At 51.2% G+C, this 26043-nt stretch overlaps 1 protein-coding gene across 7 annotated transcripts in view; it reads left to right on the top strand.

The window, feature by feature from the left end:
* LOC110523124 (WD repeat-containing protein 7) overlaps positions 1-26043 on the top strand; it is a 342879-nt gene that overhangs the window by 145522 nt on the left and 171314 nt on the right. For all 7 annotated transcript variants that reach the window (XR_005051631.1, XR_005051630.1, XR_005051629.1 and 4 more), the window contains one exon: positions 11235-11351. Coding sequence is in view for 4 of the 7 variants with exons in the window: in XM_036976656.1 (XP_036832551.1) it covers positions 11235-11351 (117 nt within the window). In the remaining 3 variants the exon portion in view is untranslated. The remainder of the gene's footprint in view (positions 1-11234; positions 11352-26043) is intronic.

Below are 26043 nucleotides of genomic sequence, written 5' to 3'. Positions count from 1 at the left end.
GTCTATTAGACGGCGATGTCAGTAGTCTGCTATAAGACGGCGATGTCAGTAGTCTGCTATAAGACGGCGATGTCAGTAGTCTGCTATAAGACGGCGATGTCAGTAGTCTGCTGTCAGACGGCGATGTCAGTAGTCTGCTGTCAGACGGCGATGTCAGTAGTCTGCTGTCAGGCGGCGATGTCAGTAGTCTGCTGTCAGGCGGCGATGTCAGTAGTCTGCTGTCAGGCGGCGATGTCAGTAGTCTGCTGTCAGGCGGCGATGTCAGTAGTCTGCTGTCAGGCGGCGATGTCAGTAGTCTGCTGTCAGGCGGCGATGTCAGTAGTCTGCTGTCAGGCGGCGATGTCAGTAGTCTGCTATAAGACGGCGATGTCAGTAGTCTGCTATAAGACGGCGATGTCAGTAGGCTGCTATAAGACGGCGATGTCAGTAGTCTGCTATAAGACGGCGATGTCAGTAGTCTGCTGTCAGGCGGCGATGTCAGTAGTCTGCTGTCAGGCGGCGATGTCAGTAGTCTGCTGTCAGGCGGCGATGTCAGTAGTCTGCTATAAGACGGCGATGTCAGTAGTCTGCTATAAGACGGCGATGTCAGTAGTCTGCTGTCAGGCGGCGATGTCAGTAGTCTGCTGTCAGGCGGCGATGTCAGTAGTCTGCTGTCAGGCGGCGATGTCAGTAGTCTGCTGTCAGGCGGCGATGTCAGTAGTCTGCTGTCAGGCGGCGATGTCAGTAGTCTGCTGTCAGGCGGCGATGTCAGTAGTCTGCTGTAAGACGGCGATGTCAGTAGTCTGCTGTAAGACGGTGATGTCAGTAGTCTGCTGTCAGACGGTGATGTCAGTAGTCTGCTGTAAGACGGCTATGTCAGTAGTCTGCTGTAAGACGGCGATGTCAGTAGTCTGCTGCAAGACGGCTATGTCAGTAGTCTGCTGCAAGACGGCGATGTCAGTAGTCTGCTACGAGACGGCGATGTCAGTAGTCTGCTACGAGACGGCGATGTCAGTAGTCTGCTACGAGACGGCGATGTCAGTAGTCTGCTACGAGACGGTGATGTCAGTAGTCTGCTACGAGACGGTGATGTCAGTAGTCTGCTACGAGACGGTGATGTCAGTAGTCTGCTACGAGACGGTGATGTCAGTAGTCTGCTACGAGACGGTGATGTCAGTAGTCTGCTACGAGACGGTGATGTCAGTAGTCTGCTATAAGACGGTGATGTCAGTAGTCTGCTACAAGACTGCGATGTCAGTAGTCTGCTATAAGACGGTGATGTCAGTCTGCTGTAAGACGGTGATGTCAGTAGTCTGCTGTAAGACGGCGATGTCAGTAGTCTGCTGTAAGACGGCTATGTCAGTAGTCTACTGTAAGACGGCTATGTCAGTAGTCGGCTGTCAGACGGCGATGTCAGTAGTCTGCTATAAGACGGCGATGTCAGTAGTCTGCTATAAGACGGCGATGTCAGTAGTCTGCTATAAGACGGCGATGTCAGTAGTCTGCTATAAGACGGCGATGTCAGTAGTCTGCTATAAGACGGCGATGTCAGTAGTCTGCTATAAGACGGCGATGTCAGTAGTCTGCTATAAGACGGCGATGTCAGTAGTCTGCTATAAGACGGCGATGTCAGTAGTCTGCTATAAGACGGCGATGTCAGTAGTCTGCTGTCAGACGGCGATGTCAGTAGTCGGCTGTCAGACGGCGTTGTCAGTAGTCGGCTGTCAGACGGCGATGTCAGTAGTCTGCTGTCAGACGGCGATGTCAGTAGTCTGCTATAAGACGGCGATGTCAGTAGTCTGCTATAAGACGGCGATGTCAGTAGTCTGCTATAAGACGGCGATGTCAGTAGTCTGCTATAAGACGGCGATATCAGTAGTCTGCTGTCAGACGGCGATGTCAGTAGTCTGCTGTCAGGCGGCGATGTCAGTAGTCTGCTGTCAGGCGGCGATGTCAGTAGTCTGCTGTCAGACGGCGATGTCAGTAGTCTGCTGTAAGACGGCGATGTCAGTAGTCTGCTGTAAGACGGCGATGTCAGTAGTCGGCTGTAAGACGGCGATGTCAGTAGTCTGCTGTAAGACGGCGATGTCAGTAGTCTGCTGTAAGACGGCGATGTCAGTAGTCTGCTGTAAGACGGCGATGTCAGTAGTCTGCTGTCAGACGGCGATGTCAGTAGTCTGCTGTCAGACGGCGATGTCAGTAGTCTGCTGTCAGACGGCGATGTCAGTAGTCTGCTGTCAGACGGCGATGTCAGTAGTCTGCTGTCAGACGGCGATGTCAGTAGTCTGCTGTCAGACGGCGATGTCAGTAGTCTGCTGTCAGACGGCGATGTCAGTAGTCTGCTGTCAGACGGCGATGTCAGTAGTCTGCTGTCAGACGGCGATGTCAGTAGTCTGCTGGCGATGTCAGTAGTCTGCTGGCGATGTCAGTAGTCTGCTATAAGACGGCGATGTCAGTAGTCTGCTGTCAGGCGGCGATGTCAGTAGTCTGCTGTCAGGCGGCGATGTCAGTGTCTGCTGTCAGGCGGCGATGTCAGTAGTCTGCTGTCAGGCGGCGATGTCAGTAGTCTGCTGTCAGGCGGCGATGTCAGTAGTCTGCTGTCAGGCGGCGATGTCAGTAGTCTGCTGTCAGGCGGCGATGTCAGTAGTCTGCTGTCAGGCGGCGATGGGGGAAAAAAAGATCCGGCTGCAGATAGACATTTATGATCTTTATCACATTTGTTCTGGAGAATTTTCCTGAGCTTTTATGACGTCCATTAAAATCCACTGAGAACCCCTCAGTAACACACGGTTATGTTTAAGTTATTGCACTGTTCATGTAGCCTGGTTTTGACCAGCTAATATCCTTTACCACCGATCAAGCAACATTATGGACTAAACGTTCAAATCCTGCTGCTACAGGAATATGTTGCTGCGAGAATACTGGTCAAATTAAGATTCATACATCTGTAATTATCATCAGTTCATTTCTTCTTGGTAACAAAACACTTCCCTATTGTTTTGGTAAATAAATAAAAAGCTCTCTTTTACCTTTCCTAAATGTAAATGTTACATTTGATAGTATAAGGTGTCACTACTCTGTGGCCATTTTAATCCACAGTCAGATGAAGGTGTGGTCAGTGGTTTGTCCTCTCTTCACTCCATTTTAATCCACAGTCAGATGAAGGTGTGGTCAGTGGTTTGTCCTCTCTTCACTCCTCCTTATTCCACAGTCAGATGGTGTGGTCAGTGGTTTGTCCTCTCTTCACTCCTCCTTATTCCACAGTCAGATGAAGGTGTGGTCAGTGGTTTGTCCTCTCTTCACTCCATTTTAATCCACAGTCAGATGAAGGTGTGGTCAGTGGTTTGTCCTCTCTTCACTCCTCCTTATTCCACAGTCAGATGAAGGTGTGGTCAGTGGTTTGTCCTCTCTTCACTCCATTTTAATCCACAGTCAGATGAAGGTGTGGTCAGTGGTTTGTCCTCTCTTCACTCCTCCTTAATCCACAGTCAGATGAAGGTGTGGTTAGTGGTTTGTCCTCTCTTCACTCCTCTATGTTAATCCACAGTCAGATGAAGGTGTGGTCAGTGGTTTGTCCTCTCTTCACTCCTCCATTTTAATCCACAGTCAGATTAAGGTGTGGTCAGTGGTTTGTCCTCTCTTCACTCCTCCTTATTCCACAGTCAGATGAAGGTGTGGTCAGTGGTTTGTCCTCTCTTCACTCCTCCTTAATCCACAGTCAGATGATGGTGTGGTCAGTGGTTTGTCCTCTCTTCACTCCTCCTTATTCCACAGTCAGATGAAGGTGTGGTCAGTGGTTTGTCCTCTCTTCACTCCTCCTTAATCCACAGTCAGATGAAGGTGTGTTCAGTGGTTTGTCCTCTCTTCACTCCTCTATGTTAATCCACAGTCAGATGGTGTGGTCAGTGGTTTGTCCTCTCTTCACTCCTCCTTATTCCACAGTCAGATGGTGTGGTCAGTGGTGTGTCCTCTCTTCACTCCTCCTTATTCCACAGTCAGATGAAGGTGTGGTCAGTGGTTTGTCCTCTCTTCACTCCTCCATTTTAATCCACAGTCAGATGAAGGTGTGGTCAGTGGTTTGTCATTTCTTCACTCCTCCTTATTCCACAGTCAGATGAAGGTGTGGTCAGTGGTTTGTCCTCTCTTCACTCCTCCATTTTAATCCACAGTCAGATGAAGGTGTGGTCAGTGGTTTGTCATTTCTTCACTCCTCCTTATTCCACAGTCAGATGAAGGTGTGGTCAGTGGTTTGTCCTCTCTTCACTCCTCCATTTTAATCCACAGTCAGATGAAGGTGTGGTCAGTGGTTTGTCCTCTCTTCACTCCTCCTTAATCCACAGTCAGATGAAGGTGTGTTCAGTGGTTTGTCCTCTCTTCACTCCTCCATTTTAATCCACAGTCAGATGAAGGTGTGGTCAGTGGTTTGTCCTCTCTTCACTCCATTTTAATCCACAGTCAGATGAAGGTGTGGTCAGTGGTTTGTCCTCTCTTCACTCCTCCATTTTAAAAGGCCCTAATGGTGATTGAAGTTCGTGTCTCACTTCTACGCTCTGAATCTGGGAATCATCTCAATTGAATCCCACTTCCTCTGACTGCAGCCCCCCCCCCTGCTTATGCTTACATTGCCAAAGCAAGTGAAATAGACAGGAAGTAAACAAGTGAAATACAGGAAGTAAACAAGTGAAATACAGGAAGTAAACAAGTGAAATAGACAGGCAGTAAACAAGTGAAAGACAGGCAGTAAACAAGTGAAATACAGGCAGTAAACAAGTGAAATACAGGCAGTAACCAAGTGAAATACAGGCAGTAACCAAGTGAAATACAGGCAGTAAACAAGTGAAATACAGGCAGTAAACAAGTGAAATACAGGCAGTAAACAAGTGAAATACAGGCAGTAAACAAGTGAAATACAGGCAGTAAACAAGTGAAATACAGGCAGTAAACAAGTGAAATACTGGCAGTAAACAAGTGACATACAGGCAGTAAACAAGTGAAATAGACAGGCAGTAAACAAGTGAAATAGACAGGAAGTAAACAAGTGAAATAGACAGGAAGTAAACAAGTGAAATAGACAGGAAGTAAACAAGTGAAATAGACAGGCAGTAAACAAGTGAAATAGACAGGAAGTAAACAAGGGGAAAAAATAAGGGAAATAATCCATCAGAAATGAGAGAAACAAAAACTCAAGTTTTAATATATACTCTCTTTCTCTCATTCTGGCTGCCCACCTACCTCTTTCTGACTAGTCCTCTCTGGCCTCACAGTAGGCCTCCACTCTGGCCTCACAGTAGGCCTCCACTCTGGCCTCACAGTAGGCCTCCACTCTGGCCTCACAGTAGGCCTCCACTCTGGCCTCACAGTAGGCCTCCACTCTGGCCTCACAGTAGGCCTCCACTCTGGCCTCACAGTAGACCTCCACTCCTCTCTGGTCTCACAGTAGACCTCCACTCCTCTCTGGCCTCACAGTATGCCTCCTCTCCTCTCTGGCCTCACAGCATGCCTCATCTCCTCTCTGGCCTCACAGCATGCCTCATCTCCTCTCTGGTCCTCACAGTGGACCTCCTCTCCTCTCTGGTCCTCACCGTGGACCTCCTCTCCTCTCTGGCCTCACAGTAGGCCTCCTCTCCTCTCTGGCCTCACAGTGGGCCTCCTCTCCTCTCTGGTCCTCACCGTGGACCTCCTCTCCTCTCTGGCCTCACAGTGGGCCTCCTCTCCTCTCTGGTCCTCACAGTGGACCTCCTCTCCTCTCTGGTCCTCACCGTGGACCTCCTCTCTGGCCTCACAGTAGGCCTCCTCTCCTCTCTGGCCTCACAGTGGGCCTCCTCTCCTCTCTGGCCTCACAGTGGGCCTCCTCTCCTCTCTGGTCCTCACCGTGGACCTCCTCTCCTCTCTGGCCTCACAGTGGGCCTCCTCTCTGGTCCTCACCGTGGGCCTCCTCTCCTCTCTGGTCCTCACAGTGGGCCTCCTCTCCTCTCTGGTCCTCACCGTGGGCCTCCTCTCCTCTCTGGTCCTCACCGCGGGCCTCCTCTCCTCTCTGGTCCTCACCGCGGGCCTCCTCTCATAACAGCTGCCCGGCCAGTGAGTGGAGCAGGGCTTATGTCAGTTCCCCCCTGAGTCGCATCCAGCCTTTTGACCCGCTGTTCTGTAGCGCTGAAAGGCAGGGGGAATTGGTATACGCTGACGACTGAACAAAAAGCTGCCGAGCACCAGAGGACTGAGTCCTGGCTGGCTGACCTGGAGAATTCTGATCTACCCACACGCACGGACGGACAGAGAGGAGTTTCTTACCCGAGCACCAGAGGACTGGGGCCTGGCTGGCTGACCTGGAGAACTCTGATCTACCCACACGCACGGACGGACAGAGAGGAGTTTCTTACCCGAGCACCTGCACCTTTTCCTTCCCACTTGTCAGGTGCCCTTTTGGGTGGGGGTTTATACAGTACCAGTCAACAGTTTTAGAAAACCTCCTCATTCATGGGCTTTTCTTCATTTGGACTATTTTTAACATTGTAGAATAATAATGGAGACATCAACACTATGAAATAACACATGGAATAATGTAATAACCAAAAAAGTGTTTCAACAAATCAGAATATATTAGATTTTCTTGAAAGTAGGCACCCTTTGCCTTGATGACAGCTTTGCACACTCTTGGCATTCTCTCAACCAGCTTCATGTGGTAGTCATTCTGCCAATACGCCACTCTCCTTAAGCCCAAACCAAATGGGATATCATTTGTTTTTCAACACAACAATGACCCAACAAACCTCCAGGCTGTTTAAGGGCTATTTGACCAAGAAGGAGAGTGATGGAGTGCTGCATCAGATGACCTGGCCTCCACAATCACCTGACCTCAACCCAATTGAGATTGGACCACAGAGTGAAGGAAAAGCAGCCAACAAGTACTCAGCGTATGTTGGAACTCCGTGGCTGAGAGAGAGGGAGAGACCGTGGCTGAGAGAGAGGGAGAGACCGTGGCTGAGAGAGAGGGAGAGACCGTGGCTGAGAGAGGGGGAGAGACCGTGGCTGAGAGAGGGGGAGAGACCGTGGCTGAGAGAGGGGGAGAGACCGTGGCTGAGAGAGGGGGAGAGACCGTGGCTGAGAGAGGGGGAGAGACCGTGGCTGAGAGAGGGGGAGAGACCGTGGCTGAGAGAGGGGGAGAGACCGTGGCTGAGAGAGGGGGAGAGACCGTGGCTGAGAGAGAGGGAGAGACCGTGGCTGAGAGAGAGGGAGAGACCGTGGCTGAGAGAGGGGGAGAGACCGTGGCTGAGAGAGGGGGAGAGACCGTGGCTGAGAGAGGGGGAGAATGGGCCCGGGACTCAGAATCATAATTTGGCATAAGCAGGACTTAGCGCTGAATGAAATGGGGGGTGAAAAAGTACTAACCACATTTGGCTAAAACTTAACTAAGGTACAATCTATTGTGACAATGATGTATACGTATGTGCAGCTTATGCTTCCTCAGATTCATCATATTATGTTTTTTGACAATCTCCATACAGAAATCATTACATTTCAGGCAGAGGTTAAAGTTATTCTTTGTGGAGATTTCAATGTGATATCAGGTTCTGAGCCTGACGACACTGATGAGGGAGGTAACCACCACATATTTGAACACCCCTCCTTGTACACTGGCCCTATTTATAAATAATGGAAACAGTCCTGAACAAAAAGAGGAAGGAGTTAGTGCATCTCTGTCGAGCGTTAGGCCTGCACAGGCTTAATGATAGAGTCAGAGGGGACTCTTTTTAGGTCGGTTCACTTACTGCTCAGCTCTTGGGACAAGTGTAGTCGATTATGTCATCACTGACGTGGACCCCCCCCCCCCCCTCCATTAGTGTCAGACCACAGTCAGATCAACGTGTTTCTGAACAAATTAACCAGCAGTAAGGATTTTTTATTTATTTATTTTTATTTAACTATCCATTAAATAGTGCAAACTGAACCAATCGTACAGATGGGCTCCAAACATATTTATTATGGATCCCCATTGGCTGCTGCCAAGGCAAAACCTACTCTTCCTGAGGTCTGGCTAAATGAAGGCAGTTGCAACAGAATTTCACTGAAACGTTAAACTCCAAATGAAATGATGAACTCTGTTCAGGTCTTCAATAACTTCCCGAAACCATTTTAAAGGAGGTATCCATTCGGCTAACAGAGACATTAATTGTATTTTCCAAAAAGCAACATTTGAAAGCAAATCTGAGAGAACCAAAGAAATGCAAAACAAGAAAACAGAAAGTTTCTAAATAAATAAAATGCTTTGATGACGAATGTAAAACAATTGGAAAACACCTGAGACGAACGTCAAGTGAGAAACATAAACAGCAAAATAACCCAGAGCTACGATATGAATACTTGGAAACTCAAACAGTAGAAACGTACACTGAAACGCAATAAATATATATTTTTTTTAACCAATAAGACGACTGATGAAATTCTAAGCGCAATTGACCGAAATCAGTTCTGCCTCCTCTCCTCTCTGGCCTCACAGTAGGCCTCCACTCTGCGACGTGTGGAATTATTTAAGCACAACAAAGCCACAAGAATTAGCCATACAAGATTTGAGGAATTTATATGAACCTATTTTGATTATCTATGTAAAAAAAATATTCCATTTAAAGAAGTCTCACAACACAGAAATTCAAGAAACATGTAACATCATTGAATCAGTCATTTAAAAAAACAACCAACATCCATGACATTACCCAGTAACCCAACAACAACTACAGTACACTGGGCAACAATATAAACGCAACATGCAACAATTACAAAGATTTTTACTGAGTTTACAGTTCATTTTAAGAAATCAGTCAATTGAAATTAATTCAATTAGGCCCTAATCTATGGATTTCACATGACTGGGCCGGGGCCTAGGAGGGCATAGGTCCACCCACTGGAGAGCCATGCCCAGCCAATCAGAATGAGACCCCCCCCCCTCCCCCTACGGTGAGGGCAGAGTGAAGGCCACTGTGCCAACCCCCCCGTCACTGTGCCCCCGTCACTGTGCCCCCGTCACTCTGCCCCCGTCACTGTGCTCATCGAGCAGAAGGCAGCAGACGTGTGTGTGTCGCTGTAGTGGTGTGGTTTCAGGAGACCCGTTGTGTGTTCTGTCCCTGCTACAACGTGTTCATTAGGACACGCCTAACTGAAACGCGTTCACTAGGACACGCCTAACTGAAACGCGTTCACTAGGACACGCCTAACTGAAACGCGTTCACTAGGACACGCCTAACTGAAACGCGTTCACTAGGACACGCCTAACTGAAACGCGTTCACTAGGACACGCCTAACTAAAACGCGTTCATTAGGACACGCCTAACTGAAACGCGTTCATTAGGACACGCCTAACTGAAACGCGTTCATTAGGACACGCCTAACTGAAACGCGTTCACTAGGACACGCCTAACTAAAACGCGTTCACTAGGACACGCCTAACTGAAACGCGTTCACTAGGACACGCCTAACTGAAACGCGTTCACTAGGACACGCCTAACTGAAACGCGTTCACTAGGACACGCCTAACTAAAACGCGTTCATTAGGACACGCCTAACTGAAACGCGTTCATTAGGACACGCCTAACTGAAACGCGTTCATTAGGACACGCCTAACTGAAACGCGTTCTTTAGGACACGCCTAACTGAAACGCGTTCATTAGGACACGCCTAACTGAAACGCGTTCATTAGGACACGCCTAACTGAAACGCGTTCATTAGGACACGCCTAACTGAAACGCGTTCTTTAGGACACGCCTAACTGAAACGCGTTCTTTAGGACACGCCTAACTGAAACGCGTTCATTAGGACACGCCTAACTGAAACGTGTTCTTTAGGACACGCCTAACTGAAACGTGTTAGAAGTTGGATGCAACCCTACATTGTACATGTTCAGGTAGTACCTTTCCCAGTTCAGACGGGATTTCTACTGTTTGTGCCTAGTGAACAGAGGCGCTTGTCTCTGATCTGCTAACAAGTGCTGAGAAGGAGGAGGGGGAAAGGGATGAGCAGAGAGATGGAGAAGAGAAAAGGGAGGAGCAGAGAGATGGAGAGGAGGAGGAGGAGGAGGGGGAAAGGGAGGAGCAGAGATGGAGAGGAGGAGGAGGAGGGGGAAAGGGAGGAGCAGAGATGGAGAGGAGGAGGAGGAGGTGGAAAGGGAGGAGCAGAGATGGAGAGGAGGAGGAGGAGGGGGAAAGGGAGGAGCAGAGATGGAGAGGAGGAGGAGGAGGTGGAAAGGGAGGAGCAGAGAGATGGAGAGGAGGAAAGGGAGGAGCAGAAAGATGGAGAGGAGGAGGGGGAAAGGGAGAAGCAGAGAGATGGAGGGGAGGAGGAGGAGGGGGAAATGGAGGAGCAGAGAGATGGAGAGGAGGAAAGGGAGGAGCAGAGAGGAGGAGGAGGGGGAAAGGGAGGAGCAGAGAGATGGAGGGGAGGAGGAGGAGGGTAAATGGAGGATCAGAGAGATGAGGAGGGGGAAAGGGAGGAGCAGAGAGATGAAGGGGCGGAGGAGGGGGAAAGGGAGGAGCAGAGAGATGAAGGGGAGGAGGAGAGGAGGAGGAAAGGGAGGAGCAGAGAGATGAAGAGGAGGAGGAGGAGAGGAGGGGCATTTAGCTTCATTAATTAGCGCTAGCAGAGATTAGCTCGTTCTCACCTTTAAGCACCATTGATTCACTGTCCTGATCGTAATGAAAAGCGTATTTTAAGGTAAATCCAGGATAAGGGTTAAATGAACCGGCAGAATAAAAGTAGGTGTAATGATAAAGAGGTTAATGAAGGGACTGTAATGTTGCTTCCATCCCCAATAAGGCCTGATGAGATACTTAACCAAGGGACACAAAGGAACCAGGGGAAATTAGTGACATTAATTGTAGCAGGAAGGAGGTTAGTGGGTTTTGTGTCTGTCTGAATTCCTTAGTTTCTGACTGTGTCACCCAGAACGATCGTGGTAGTATGGCTCAATGGACTTCTCCACATTTTACATCCGTGCAAATTATGATGAGGATATTTTTCTCAAATGAAAATAGTTTTCAGTTGAACATTTTTTCCTTCTTCAATCTATTAACATCAACCATCCAATCAAACGTTATTTATCACATTTCTATCTAAACATAATGTGTGTGTTATTTATTTTGTCTACCCATTGGAGAATGTGGCCTTCTCTGAATCTAAAATTAATAAATGAAGTTGAAGCTAACAGGCTAGAAATGGTTGTTGGACAGTCTTCTTGACTTGATGTGTGTTGTTTATTTGTGTTTGTACAGCGGGAACCTCCGCTGACCCCGCCGTGCCGTCCCCACCCCTTCCTGATACCCTTCCTGTGGAAACACAGCTCCCCACTGCCGAAGAGATGGAAGTCACGGACGATGACATCATAGCAGGTAGGAAAACACCTGGACAAACACACTACCTTGTAGACTGTTGTCTACAGGACTCCAAGCTCTTACCTGGACACACAACACTACCTTGTAGACTGTTGTCTACAGGACTCCAAGCTCTTACCTGGACACACAACACTACCTTGTAGACTGTTGTCTACAGGACTCCAAGCTCTTACCTGGACACTACCTCGTAGACTGTTGTCTACAGGACTCCTAGCTCTTACCTGGACACACAACACTACCTTGTAGACTGTTGTCTACAGGACTCCAAGCTCTTACCTGGACACGCACACTACCTGGACACGCACACTACCTTGTAGACTGTTGCATGGTAGCAGCATGGTATCAACCCAACATGGTATCAACCCAACATGGTATCAACCCAACATGGTGGTAACACAACATGGTGGCAACCCAACATTATTGGGCACAGACAACAGCACAAAGGACAAGGTAGAGACAACAATACATCACACAAAGCAGCCACAACTGTCATGATTGAGTCTTTGAATGAAGAGGTTGAGATGAAACTGTCCAGTTTGAGTGTCTGTTGCAGCTCGTTCCAGTCACTAGCTGCAGTGAACTGAAAAGAGCAGCGACCCAGGGATGTGTGTGCTTTGGGGACCGTTAACAGAATGTGACTGGCAGAACGGGTGGAGGATGTGGAGGATGAGGGCTGCAGTAGATATCTCAGATAGGGGGGAGTGAGGCCTAAGAGGGTTTTTATAAATAAGCATTAACCGGTGGGTCTTGCGATGGGTATACAGAGATGACCAGTTTACAGAGGAGTATGGAGTGCAGTGATGTGTCCTATAAGGAGCATGTCCAGTTGTTAGTATCTTGCATGGCCATTGGCCTGTCAAGAAGCACATGGGATTTCCATGACTATACTCTAATTACTGAGTTAGAGTAACACAGTTCACACTGTTGAGTTATGATAGGTCGGTAGTGTTGAGTAACAGTGTTGTGATAGGCCGGTGGCGTTGCGTTGGGCCGGTGGCGTTGCGTTGGGCCGGTGGCGTTGTGATAGGCCGGTGGCGTTGCGTTGTGATGGGCCGGTGGCGTTGCGTTGTGATGGGCCGGTGGCGTTGAGTCACAGAGAGTTGTGATAGGCCGGTTGCGTTGTGATGGGCCGGTGGTGTTGCGTTGTGATGGGCCGGTGGCGTTGCGTTGTGATGGGCCGGTTGCGTTGTGATGGGCCGGTGGCGTTGAGTCACAGAGAGTTGTGATAGGCCGGTTGCGTTGTGATGGGCCGGTGGTGTTGCGTTGTGATGGGCCGGTGGCGTTGAGTCACAGTGTTGTGATAGGCCGGTGGCATGGGGTTGTGATGGGCCGGTGGCGTTGTGATGGGCCGGTAGTGTTGAGTCACAGTGTTGTGATAGGCCGGTGGCGTTGAGTCACAGAGAGTTGTGATAGGCTGGTAGTGTGTTCAGTGTTGGTGTTATATGACAGTTACTGGACTGCCTATCCTGACAGTCTCAGACCCGTAGGCCTCTGGTCAACTTTATAGAGTAGGACAAGAGGGGGGAGTCCAGCAGATAGCCTAGCCACGCTTAGAGGGGAGTCCAGCAGATAGCCTAGCCACGCTGAGAGGGGAGTCCAGCAGATAGCCTAGCCACGCTGAGAGGGGAGTCCAGCAGATAGCCTAGCCACGCTGAGAGGGGAGTCCAGCAGATAGCCTAGCCACGCTGAGAGGGGAGTCCAGCAGATAGCCTAGCCACGCTCTCTGTTTTACACACGGGTCAGTTTATAGAGGTCCTGGGAGTAATTAGTTGTGGACCAGCCCCTTGTCACTTCATTACCCTGTGGAGTTTCAGTTGGACTGAACACAGTCAAGCTGCCAGGCGTGGACTAATGTGAGAAATGTGTTAGCTCACTAGGGGTGGGCTCCCGAGTGGCACAGCGGTCTAAGGTACTGCATCTACAGTCTACAGTGGTTCGATTCCAGGCTGTATTACATCCAATTGGGAGTCCCGTGGCCCAGCGTCCTTCCGGGGTCGGCCGTCATTGTTCTTAACTGACTTGCCTAGTTAAATTAAAATAATATAGGCTACTCTACCCCCCCCCCCATAAATAATCCCCCCAGACCACCATACTGCTACAGAACCAGACAGTAGCAGGAGGAACCTCTCTTTTCACTGTCTGGCAAATGTGTGTCTCTCTGGTTTACTTTGAGTGTGGAAATCTGAAATGCTTTCCTGGCACCATTCAGGCTAACTGGCAATACTCTGTTGTTGAAATATGATCAGAGTTTTCCTATTCATGACTTAGATTCTTGCGGTTGTGTGTGGATGTGATTTTTCAGTGTGGAACTGAACCATGTTTTACCGTGTGTGTGTGTGTGTGTGTGTGTTGCTGTAACAAAGCCATTCCCAGTAAATAGATAGTGTGGATATTGTCTCACAGTGTCACGAACTCTACCAGGTTGCCCTGTTTCTCAATGTACTCAGTTTGTTCTGTAAATAAGTAATGTGTGACTTTAGCTTTAAAGATCTGGGATTTGGCTTGATATTGAAATGCCATCAAGGCTGTTAACTGTTGTGAAACTGACTAAATGTTTTATTTTAAGTGCTGAGAGGAGAGGGAGAGGGAGAGGAGAGGGAGAGGAGAGGAGAGGGAGAGGAGAGGGAGAGGAGAGGGAGAGGAGAGGGAGATCTACAATAGCTTGCAAGCCCGTCTCTGTTTTAGTAATCCAGCTAACAGATGTAATACCGCCGTAAGAAATGGACAAACACTTTGTCAATATGTGAAAAATGAGAGCTGAAAAATGATAATTTGTCAAGCATGTCTGGGGGTATTGACTGGTCTGCAGCAAGCCGACCCGCCAGCTCGGCCCGGCCTGAGAGCGTATTTTTGTTCTCAATAACGTCGAGCCGTGCAGTGATTGCTTACAATGCTATGCTCCCTTACTGATTAACTCCCTTTGTGCATCGTTAACACCCGGCTGTAACAACAGACTCAACTTACAGAAATTCCATAAAAAAAATGTTTTGAGGTCGATTGCTGGGGCCTCGCGGTCATCTGATTGCTGGGGCCTCGCGGTCATCTGATTGCTGGGACCTCGCGGTCATCTGATTGCTGGGACCTCGCGGTCATCTGATTGCTGGGACCTTTCGGTCATCTGATTGCTGGGACCTCTCGGTGATCTGATTGCTGGGACCTCTCGGTGATCTGATTGCTGGGACCTCTCGGTGATCTGATTGCTGGGGCCTCTCGGGGATCTGATTGCTGGGGCCTCTCGGGGATCTGATCGCTGGGGCCTCTCGGTGATCTGATTGCTGGGGCCTCTCGGTGATCTGATTGCTGGGGCCTCGCGGTGATCTGATTGCTGGGGCCTCTCGGGGATCTGATTGCTGGGTCCTATCGGGGATCTGATTGCTGTGGCCTCTCGGGGATCTGATTGCTGTGGCCTCTCGGTGATCTGATTGCTGTGGCCTATCGGGGATCTGATTGCCTGGGCCTCTCGGTGATCTGATTGCCTGGGCCTCTCGGTGATCTGATTGCTGGGGCCTCTCGGTGATCTGATTGCTGGGGCCTCTCGGTGATCTGATTGCTGGGGCCTCTCGGTGATCTGATTGCTGGGGCCTCTCGGTGATCTGATTGCTGGGGCCTTGCGGTGATCTGATTGCTGGGACCTCGCAGTGAGGTCTGGCTGCCTGTCTGGTCCCCCCTGGCTGCCTGTCTGGTCCCCCCTGGCTGCCTGTCTGGTCCCCCCTGGCTGCCTGTCTGGTCCCCCCTGGCTGCCTGTCTGGTCCCCCCTGGCTGCCTGTCTGGTCCCCCCTGTCTGGTCCTCCCTGTCTGGTCCCCCCTGTCTGCCTGTCTGGTCGCCCATGCCTGCCTGTCTGTTCGCCCCTGCCTGCCTGTCTGGTCGCCCCTGCCTGCCTGTCTGGTCGCCCCTGCCTGCCTGTCTGGTCGCCCCTGCCTGCCTGTCTGGTCGCCCCTGCCTGCCTGTCTGGTCGCCCCTGCCTGCCTGTCTGCCTGTCTGGTCGCCCCAGCCTGTCTGTCTGGTCGCCCCAGCCTGTCTGTCTGGTCGCCCCAGCCTGTCTGTCTGGTCGCCCCAGCCTGTCTGTCTGGTCGCCCCAGCCTGTCTGTCTGGTCGCCCCAGCCTCTCTGTCTGGTCGCCCCAGCCTCTCTGTCTGGTCGCCCCAGCCTGTCTGTCTGGTCGCTCCAGCCTTTCTGTCTGGTCGCTCCAGCCTGTCTGTCTGGTCGCTCCAGCCTGTCTGGTCTTTTGAGACATCTGTCCGAGGGATTTGAGTGTCACATCCATTCCTCTTCTCTCCTTTCTCCTCCCTTCTCCTCTTCTCTCCTCTTCTCCTCTCTCCTCTTCTCCTCTCCTCTCTTCTCTTCTCCTCTCTTCTCCTCTCTTCTCCTCTCTTCTCCTCTCTTCTCCTCTTCTCTCCTCTTCTCTCCTCCCTTCTCCTCTTCACTCTTATCATCTCCCTTCTCCTCTCCCTTCTCATCTCTCTCTGTCATCTCCTCTGAGGGCAGCTGTGGAGCTCGTTTCTCCTTCACATCTGACGAGGAAAAGAGAAAGCAGAGAGAAGGGCAGTGTGTGTGTGTGTGTGAGAAAGAGAGAGGTAAAGGCCATCAGCTTAGACTCTGACTGCAAAGCCTCCCGCGCCTCTCCTCGCACCTCCTCTGCGCCCCACCCCACCCCCCACTCTCCCCTGTGCTTCCCCATGTCTCGCTGTGTCTCCCCACTACTCTCCACGTCTCCTCCTCTTTCATCTCTAATCCGTAAAGCCTCACACGTTTATTTCTCCTCCTCTCATTCCCACACTCCTCAGCCTGCCCCTTCAAACTGAACCAACTCCCTCTTCCTCCCTCCCTGCTGTCCACATCAGATTAACTCTCAGCTGATGCGTGTTCTCTTTATCACCACCACGTTGTTCTTCAGTAGTATTTTAATGAGTTGAACGCTGGTATGCCAAATAAGACCTACTTGTGACTTTACGACCGTTCTCATACTCTCTAGTACTGTGGTTCCCAACCTTTTTTCGGTTACTGCAGCACCAACTGAATTTTTCTCTACCCGGAGTCCCCCCTCATGAGACTTCTCAAGTACCCCCCCAGGGATCTGAGTACCCCCCCCCAGGGATCCGAGTACCTCCTCATGACTTCTCGAGTATCCCCTCATGAGACTTCTCGAGTACCCCCCCCAGGGATCCGACCTAGCCTGTCAGACCAGGTTCCTCTCCTAGCCTGTCACATTAGACCAGGTTCCTCTCCTAGTCTGTCACATTAGACCAGGTTCCTCTCCTAGCCTGTCACATTAGACCAGGTTCCTCTCCTAGCCTGTCACATTAGACCAGGTTCCTCTCCTAGCCTGTCACATTAGACCAGGTTCCTCTCCTAGCCTGTCACATTAGACCAGGTTCCTCTCCTAGCCTGTCACATTAGACCAGGTTCCTCTCCTAGCCTGTCACATTAGACCAGGTTCCTCTCCCTCTCCTAGCCTGTCACATTAGACCAGGTTCCTCTCCCTCTCCAAGCCTGTCACATTAGACCAGGTTCCTCTCCAAGCCTGTCACATTAGACCAGGTTCCTCTCCCTCTCCAAGCCTGTCACATTAGACAAGGTTCCTCTCCCTCTCCTAGCCTGTCACATTAGACCAGGTTCCTCTCCCTCTCCTAGCCTGTCACATTAGACCAGGTTCCTCTCCCTCTCCTAGCCTGTCACATTAGACCAGGTTCCTCTCCCTCTCCTAGCCTGTCACATTAGACCAGGTTCCTCTCCTAGCCTGTCACATTAGACCAGGTTCCCCTCCCTCTCCTAGCCTGTCACATTAGACCAGGTTCCTCTCCCTCTCCAAGCCTGTCACATTAGACCAGGTTCCTCTCCCTCTCCTAGCCTGTCACATTAGACCAGGTTCCTCTCCTAGCCTGTCACATTAGACCAGGTTCCTCTCCCTCTCCTGTCACATTAGACCAGGTTCCTCTCCCTCTCCTAGCCTGTCACATTAGATCAGGTTCCTCTCCCTCTCCTAGCCTGTCACATTAGATCAGGTTCCTCTCCCTCTCCTAGCCTGTCACATTAGATCAGGTTCCTCTCCCTCTCCTAGCCTGTCACATTAGACCAGGTTCCTCTCCCTCTCCTAGCCTGTCACATTAGACCAGGTTCCTCTCCCTCTCCTAGCCTGTCACATTAGACCAGGTTCCTCTCCCTCTCCTAGCCTGTCACATTAGACCAGGTTCCTCTCCCTCTCCTAGCCTGTCACATTAGACCAGGTTCCTCTCCCTCTCCTAGCCTGTCACATTAGACCAGGTTCCTCTCCAAGCCTGTCACATTAGACCAGGTTCCTCTCCTAGCCTGTCACATTAGACCAGGTTCCTCTCTTTATCTGTAGGTGTCAGTTGATAAAGGATAGAGGACTGTCAAATCAGACTGGGGTCCTTTCTGCATCAGCCGGCCAGAGAGGGTTAGAGGTCAACCTGCCATCACCTCTGATGTCATTAAGGACTCATGATTGGTTTAGCTGAAATGCTACCCTCTCCCTCTAATCTAATAGAAAGCCCTGATAGGAGAAGCTCAGGGAGGTCATTTAGTGCAATTTATCCTGAATGGATGATCTTCCTGCTGAAGATGACAGTCCAGTACACATGGACATATAGATGCATAGCTACATCACATACAAACGCTTGATAGTGTATTACTTATTGTTCAGAACAGTATGCTTTTATTGTGCTGCATAGATTATATCCTATAATTCAACACTTTTGTTTGTTTGGCATTTCTAAATTGTGTCAATGTCTGAGTATTCTGATCAATGACTCCTCATGTAATCTATACACAGGGAATAAGGATGGGAGGAGGGTTCTCAGGGGATAGACTGAGGAGAGGAAGAGGAGGGTTCTCAAGGGATAGACTGAGGAGAGGAAGAGGAGGGTTCTCAAGGGATAGGCTGAGGAGAGGAAGAGGAGGGTTCTCAAGGGATAGACTGAGGAGAGGAAGAGGAGGGTTCTCAAGGGATAGACTGAGGAGAGGAAGAGGAGGGTTCTCAAGGGATAGACTGAGGAGAGGAAGAGGAGGGTTCTCAAGGGATAGACTGAGGAGAGGAAGAGGAGGGTTCTCAGGGGATAGACTGAGGAGAGGAAGAGGAGGGTTCTCAGGGGATAGACTGAGGAGAGGAAGAGGAGGGTTCACAGTTCTTGGTGTCCTTGGTCCCTGTGCCTTTGTCTCTGAGAGCTGTGACATCACAGTTCAGAGTTCATCGCCCTTGCCACAGCCTGTCCACTCCGCCCCTCCCCCTTTAGCAACCCCTCCCTCCCCTCACCCCTTTTTTTTCTCTTGCGGCTCTTTCTCCATCTTCTCTCCTCCATCCATATCCCCCTTTCTCTCCATCTTCTCTCCTCCATCCATATCCCCCATTCTCTCCATCTTCTCTCCTCCATCCATATCCCCCTTTCTCTCCATCTTCTCTCCTCCATCCATATCCCCCTTTCTCTCCATCTTCTCTCCTCCATCCATATCCCCCATTCTCTCCATCTTCTCTCCTCCATCCATATCCCCCTTTCTCTATCTTCTCTCTTCACTCGGAGGCAGAGAGGGGGAGGGGGGGGGCAGAGGAGAGGGCGGGGAGGAGAGGAGGCCAGAGGAGAGGGCGGGGAGGAGAGGAGGCCAGAGGAGAGGGCGGGGAGGAGAGGATGCCAGAGGAGAGGGCGGGGAGGAGAGGATGCCAGAGGAGAGGGCGGGGAGGAGAGGAGGCCAGAGGAGAGGGCGGGGAGGAGAGGAGGCCAGAGGAGAGGGCGGGGAGGAGAGGAGGCCAGAGGAGAGGGCGGGGAGGAGAGGAGGCCAGAGGAGGGGGGGGGGGGGGAGGAGAGGAGAGAAGGGAGGGAGGGAGGGGGGGGGCAGAGGAGAGGGGGGCGGGGGAGGCAGAGGAGAGGAGAAGGGAGGGAGGGGGGAGGGGGGGGGGGGGGGAGAGGAGGCCAGAGGAGAGTGCGGGGAGGAGAGGAGGCCAGAGGAGAGGGCGGGAAGGAGAGGAGGCCAGAGGAGAGGGCGGGAGGAGAGGAGGCCAGAGGAGAGGGCGGGGAGGAGAGGAGGCCAGAGGAGAGGGCGGGAAGGAGAGGAGGCCAGAGGAGAGGGCGGGGAGGAGAGGAGGCCAGAGGAGAGGGGGCCAGAGGAGAGGAGGCCAGAGGAGAGGAGGCCAGAGGAGAGGAGGCCAGAGGAGAGGAGGCCAGAGGAGAGGGCGGGGAGGAGAGGAGGCCAGAGGAGAGGGCGGGAAGTAGAGGAGGCCAGAGGAGAGGGCGGGAGGAGAGGAGGAGAGGGCGGGGAGGAGAGGAGGCCAGAGGAGAGGGCGGGGAGGAGAGGAGGCCAGAGGAGAGGGGGGGAGGAGAGGAGGCCAGAGGAGAGGAGGGCGGGGAGGAGAGGAGGCCAGAGGAGAGGGCGGGAAGGAGAGGAGGCCAGAGGAGAGGGCGGGAGGAGAGGAGGCCAGAGGAGAGGGCGGGGAGGAGAGGAGGCCAGAGGAGAGGGCGGGGAGGAGAGGAGGCCAGAGGAGAGGAGGCCAGAGGAGAGGGGGGGGGGGGGAGAGGAGAGAAGGGAGGGGGGGGGGGAAGAGGAGAGGAGAAGGGAGGGAGGGGGGAGGTAGGAGGCCAGAGGAGAGGAGAGGAGAAGGGAGGGAGGAGGGGGGGGGGTAGGAGGCCAGAGGAGAGGAGAGGAGAAGGGAGGGAGGGGGGGGGGAGGAGGTAGGAGGCCAGAGGAGAGGAGAGGAGAAGAGGCAGTTGTCTGAACACATGGAGTCTGAAACCAAGCTTTTGGTTTATATTAATCTATTGGTGTTTGTCCCTCCTTTCCATTTGGCTCGAAGTGTTTATCTGGTTTTGAAACCTGCAGCTCTCATCATCCCTCTTCTTCCACCTATCCTCTTCTATTTCTTCCCTCCCTCTTTCTTTCTCTCTCTCCTTTCTCTCCTCACTGTAATTGCACTCAGATCACCAGGTTAAAGGTCACAGTGGACAGTGGAGCAATCTTCAGGGAGGAGAGGAGAGAGGGGGAGGAGTAGATCAAGCTGAAGAGATGCATAACCCTGGGGGAGGGAGCGAGAGGTAGAGGGGAGAGGGGGGCCAATCTTGGAGAGAGAGTGAAAAAGAGGGAAAGAGAGAAAAAAGATGGACGGCGGGATAGAGGGGCCAATCTGTCAGAGAGCTGTCTCTGTGAGCGGTCACGTGGAGGGTTCACCTCTGACCTCTGACTGGCCACACGCTCTGTCTTCCCTAAGCCCTGCCCCTCCGGTCTTGCCCGATGTTCTTCTCCCCTCTCCAGAGTGGTTAACTGCAACCCCCATGCTGAGCATTCAGACTCTCTCCCTCACTCCCTCACTCCCTCCCTCCATGTTGAGATGTTAACCCCGCTGTCATTACACAAAGAGGACAGAGGAGAGGAGAGGAGAGGACAGAGGAGAGGAGAGAAGAGGACAGAGGAGAGGAGAGGACAGAGGAGAGGAGAGGACAGAGGAGAGGAGAGGACAGAGGAGAGGAGAGGACAGGACAGAGGAGAGGACAGGACAGAGGAGAGGACAGGACAGAGGAGAGGACAGGACAGAGGAGAGGAGAGGACACAGGAGAGGAGAGGACACAGGAGAGGAGAGGGGACAGGACAGAGGACAGGACAGGACAGAGGACAGGACAGGACAGAGGACAGGACACAGGAGAGGAGAGGACACAGGAGTGGACAGGACAGAGGACAGGACAATCACCACAACGCTGTAACATGATCTGACCCCCTGTCTTCAGCAGGGCTGATGCTAGCTGTCTGTCTGTCTGTCTGCGCAGTTATTTCAGTGACTGTGTTTATTACTAAAGGTTTATATAATAGATAAACCTTTTATTTATCCAGGCAAGTTCATTCAGAACAAATTGTAATTTACAATGATGTCCTGGCAAGTGGTGTGATGACATCCTTTAGTCAACCAGCCCCTCATCCTGTCCACCTGTTCCGGGTTGTCCATTGGGGATCCTCGTGTATCAGTCATATACTGTAGGGATGGAGAGGAGACCCTGCCCTGTGGGGAGGGGAGAGGAGAACCTGCCCCGTGGGGAGGGGAGAGGAGAACCTGCCCCGTGGGGAGGGGAGAGGAGAACCTGCCCCGTGGGGAGGGGAGAGGAGAACCTGCCCCGTGGGGAGGGGAGAGGAGAACCTGCCCCGTGGGGAGGGGAGAGGAGAACCTGCCCCGTGGGGGGAGGAGAGGAGAACCTGCCCCGTGGGGGGAGGAGAGGAGAACCTGCCCCGTGGGGGGAGGAGAGAGGAGAACCTGCCCCGTGGGGGGAGGGGAGAGGAGAACCTGCCCCGTGGGGGGAGGGGAGAGGAGAACCTGCCCTGTGGGGAGGGGAGGGATTTCCTGTTCCACTCCTCCAGCTGTGAGGGGGTGAACATCCCAGAGGATGACTGGTCTTTCTCTTCCCCTCTCTCCCCCCCACCTGTCCCACGGTTGGATGGGCTGGCCAGTGACACGTGGGGGGGGTGATGTGTTCTGGGAGGAGGTGTGTGTGTGTGTGTTGCTCTGTCCGAACCCCAGCAGGGTTTATGGGTGTGCGTCACTAAGACAAAGAGTTGTCCTTGGGGATCTGGGCTCGTCCTGTAAATCCCTGAGTTAATAAAAGACCAGAATAAAAGGGAAATATACCCCCCTTTCATCTCACACACTCACCTTGACTGTCTGCTCTGAGGCTGTGTCACTCTGTGTTGACAAGGCCAATGCCAGACCAACCCCACCCTCTGTGAAGGTGCTCAGAGTATTCTGTAGACAATGGAATTAGGAAGAAGATATTAGAGGTGACCACGGACAATTAGATTTACAACACTAGTATTACTATGTGTTTATATAAATAAGTATATAAAGTGATTGCCTTTCATACAGTAACAGGTCTGAGTGGTGACACACTACAGCAGGGGAGAATGCTCCTTATCTCTATTCTCCTCTCTCGCTCTCTCTCTCTCTCTCTCCTCTTCTCTCATATTCTCTCCTCTCCTATTCTCGCTCTCCTCTCCTATTCTCGCTCTCCTATTCTCGCTCTCCTCTCCTATTCTCGCTCTCCTATTCTCGCTCTCCTATTCTCGCTCTCCTCTCCTATTCTCACTCTCCTATTCTCGCTCTCCTCTCCTATTCTCGTTCTCCTCTCCTATTCTCGCTCTCCTATTCTCGCTCTCCTATTCTCGCTCTCCTATTCTCGCTCTCCTATTCTCGCTCTGCTCTCCTATCCTCTCTTCCCTCTCATCTGTCATATCTCTCCTCTCTCTCGCTCTCCTCTCTCTCTCTCTCCTCTCTGTAGCATATGTCTATATTAGTACTGCTGTTGAGACTAGAGCAGGTTAACACTGATTAGGAGATATTACATGTGTTCTATGAAATAATCTGTCAATTAACATGACTGTTATGAATTTATATGGGTTCTCCTATCTTCTGTCTCTAGTGACAGGTGTATGAGTTCTCCTACCTTATATCTTCTGTCTCTAGTGACAGGTGACCTTTGTATGAGTTCTCCTATCTTCTGTCTCTAGTGACAGGTGACCTTCGTATCTTCTGTCTCTAGTGACAGGTGACCTTTGTATCTTCTGTCTCTAGTGACAGGTGACCTTTGTATCTTCTGTCTCTAGTGACAGGTGACCTTTGTATCTTATGTCTCTAGTGACAGGTGACCTTTGTATGAGCTCCTATCTTCTGTCTCTAGTGACAGGTGACCTTTGTATGAGTTCTCCTATCTTCTGTCTCTAGTGACAGGTGACCTTTGTATGAGTTCTTCTGTCTCTAGTGACAGGTGACCTTTGTATCTTCTGTCTCTAGTGACAGGTGACCTTTTTGTTACTGCAGGTGTCTTAGAGAACAGCTGTGATCTCACCTCTGTATTTTACTCCTGGGATCTGTTTATGATGAGGTGTGGACGTTCCACGCTGCAGGTAGGATACAAAACCTCTCCGAGAACTGAGCTAATGTTGTGAATTGTAGTGGACCATAGTGGAGGAGTGGTCTGTAGTGTAGTGGTCTGTAGTGTAGTGTAGTGGAGTGGTCTGTAGTGTAGTGGAGTGGTCTGTAGTGTAGTGGAGTGGTCTGTAGTGTAGTGGAGTGGTCTGTAGTGTAGTGGAGTGGTCTGTAGTGTAGTGGAGTGGTCTGTAGTGTAGTGGAGTGGTCTGTAGTGTAGTGGAGTGGTCTGTAGTGTAGTGGAGTGGTCTGTAGTGTAGTGGTCTGTAGTGTAGTGGTCTGTAGTGTAGTGGTCTGTAGTGTAGTGGTCTGTAGTGCAGTGGTCTGTAGTGTAGTGGTCTGTAGTGTAGTGTAGTCTCCCTCCTCCTCCATCACCTCCCCCCTCCATCCTCCTAATCCATTCAGTACCCCCTCCCTCCTCCTCCTCCATCACCTCCCTCCTCCTCTTCCTCCTCCCCCCTCCATACTCCTAATCCATTCAGTACCTTCCTCCTCCTCCATCACCTCCCTCCTCCATCACCTCCCTCCTCCTCCATCACCTCCCCCCTCCATCCTCCTAATCCATTCAGTACCTCCTCCCTCCTCCTCCATCACCTCCCTCCTCCTCCATCCTAATCCATTCAGTACCTCCTCCTCCATCACCTCCCTCCTCCTCCTCCATCACCTCCCCCCTCCATACTCCTAATCCATTCAGTACCTCCCTCCTCCTCCATCACCTCCCTCCTCCTCCATCACCTCCCCCCTCCATCCTCCTAATCCATTCAGTACCTCCTCCCTCTCTCACCTCCTCCTGGGCAGCCAGGTGACCACAGCATGGTCATGGTTCTTTTGTGTTGAGATACCTTTCAACTTCTCTCTCTCTCTCTCCCTTCCACCCCTCCACTGGCAGTGTGTGTGTGTCGGTGTGTGTGATTGTGTAGAGCGTGCAGGTAGAGGAGCAACCAGGGCAGGTACCAGGCCTACTTCCTCCAGCTAATCCATTTCACAGCAGCGTATCCGGCTTTGCCCTGCTGCGCACCAGAAAGACTCACCGTGGCACACACATACACACACACACATACACACACACACACACACACACACACACACACACATTCACACCACGACAAATAAAAGGGACAGTCAAGATATATCTTGTATTGAGTGTTTTTCAGCATAGAGGACCGTCGTCGATGGCTAGTTTCCTGAACATGCCCAGGAAGTGTTATCTTTTTATGGAAACCGTGAGGAAATGAACTGCGATGCGGAGTTCAAATTCTCAAGTACAGGGTAGCCTAGTGGTTAGAGTGTAGAGGCGGCAGGGTAGCCTAGTGGTTAGAGTGTAGAGGCGGCAGGGTAGCCTAGTGGTTAGAGTGTAGAGGCGGCAGGGTAGCCTAGTGGTTAGAGTGTAGAGGCGGCAGGTAGCTTAGTGGTTAGAGTGTAGAGGCGGCGGGGTAGCCTAGTGGTTAGAGTGTAGAGGCGGCAGGGTAGCCTAGTGGTTAGAGTGTAGAGGCGGCAGGGTAGCCTAGTGGTTAGAGCGTTGGACTAGTAACCAAAAGGTTGCAAGTTCAAAACCTCTGAGCTGACAAGGTACAAATCTGTTGTTCTGCCCCTGAACAAGGCAGTTAACCCACTGTTCCCCTGTAGGCCGTCATTGAAAATAAGAATTTGTTCTAAACTGACTTGCCAAGTTAAAGAAAGGTAAAATAAATAAAGAAAAAATATATACAAAAGTATGTTTCCAACGCTTCAAATAAGTTGATTCGTCTTTTTCAGCCACACCCGTTGCTGACAGGTGTATAAAATAGAGCACACAGCCATGCAATCTCCATAGACAAACATTGGCAGTAGATTTGCGTTACTGAAGAGATCAGTGACTTTCAAAGTTGCACCGTCATAGGATGCCACTTTTCCAACAAGTCAGTTTGTCAAATTTCTGCCCTGCTAGAGCTGACCCCGGTCAACTGTAAGTGCTGCTATTGTGAAGTGGAAAAGTCTAGGAGCAACAACGGCTCAGCTGCGAAGTGGTAGGCCACAAAGCTCACAGAACGGGACCGCTGAATGCTGAAGCACTCACCTCGTAAACATAGTCTGTCCTCGGTTGCAATACTCACTACCGAGTTCCAAACTGCCTCTGGAAGCAACGTCAGCACAATAACTGTTCTTCAGGCAGCTTCATGAAATGGGTTTCCATGGCAGAGCAGCTGCACACAAGCCTAAGATCACCATGCGCAATGCCAAGCGTCGGCTGGAGTGGTGTAAAGTTAGAGGCCATTGGACTCTGGAGCAGTGGAAACACGTTCTCTGGAGAGATGAATCACGCTTCACCATCTGGCAGTCCAACTGAAGAATCTGGGTTTGGTGGATGCCAGGAGAACACGACCTGCCCCAATGCATAGTGCCAACTGTAAAGTTTGGTGGAGGAGGAATAATGGTCTGGGGCTGTTTTTCATGGTTCTTTAGGCCCTTTAGTTCCAGTGAAGGTAAATGTTAACGCTACAGCATACAATGATATTCTGTGCTTCCAACTTTGTTGCAACAGTTTGGGGGAGGTCCTGTTTCAGCATGAGAATGCTCCTGTGCACATTGCAAGGTACATATAGAAACAGCTTGTTGAGATCGTTGTGGAAGAACTTGATTGGCCTGAACGGAGCCCTCACCTCAACCCCATCGGACACCTTTGTGATGAATTGGATGGGAGGGAGGGACCAACTCCTTATTAATGCCCATGATTTTGGAATGAGATGTTAGACGAGCATACTTTTGGTCATGTAGTGTATATATTTGTACCGATACTAAGGA

The sequence above is a fragment of the Oncorhynchus mykiss genome, chromosome 5 (assembly GCF_013265735.2).
Source record: "Oncorhynchus mykiss isolate Arlee chromosome 5, USDA_OmykA_1.1, whole genome shotgun sequence".
In the NCBI taxonomy this organism is placed as follows: domain Eukaryota; kingdom Metazoa; phylum Chordata; class Actinopteri; order Salmoniformes; family Salmonidae; genus Oncorhynchus; species Oncorhynchus mykiss.
This window is presented reverse-complemented; position numbering and strand designations above follow the sequence as displayed.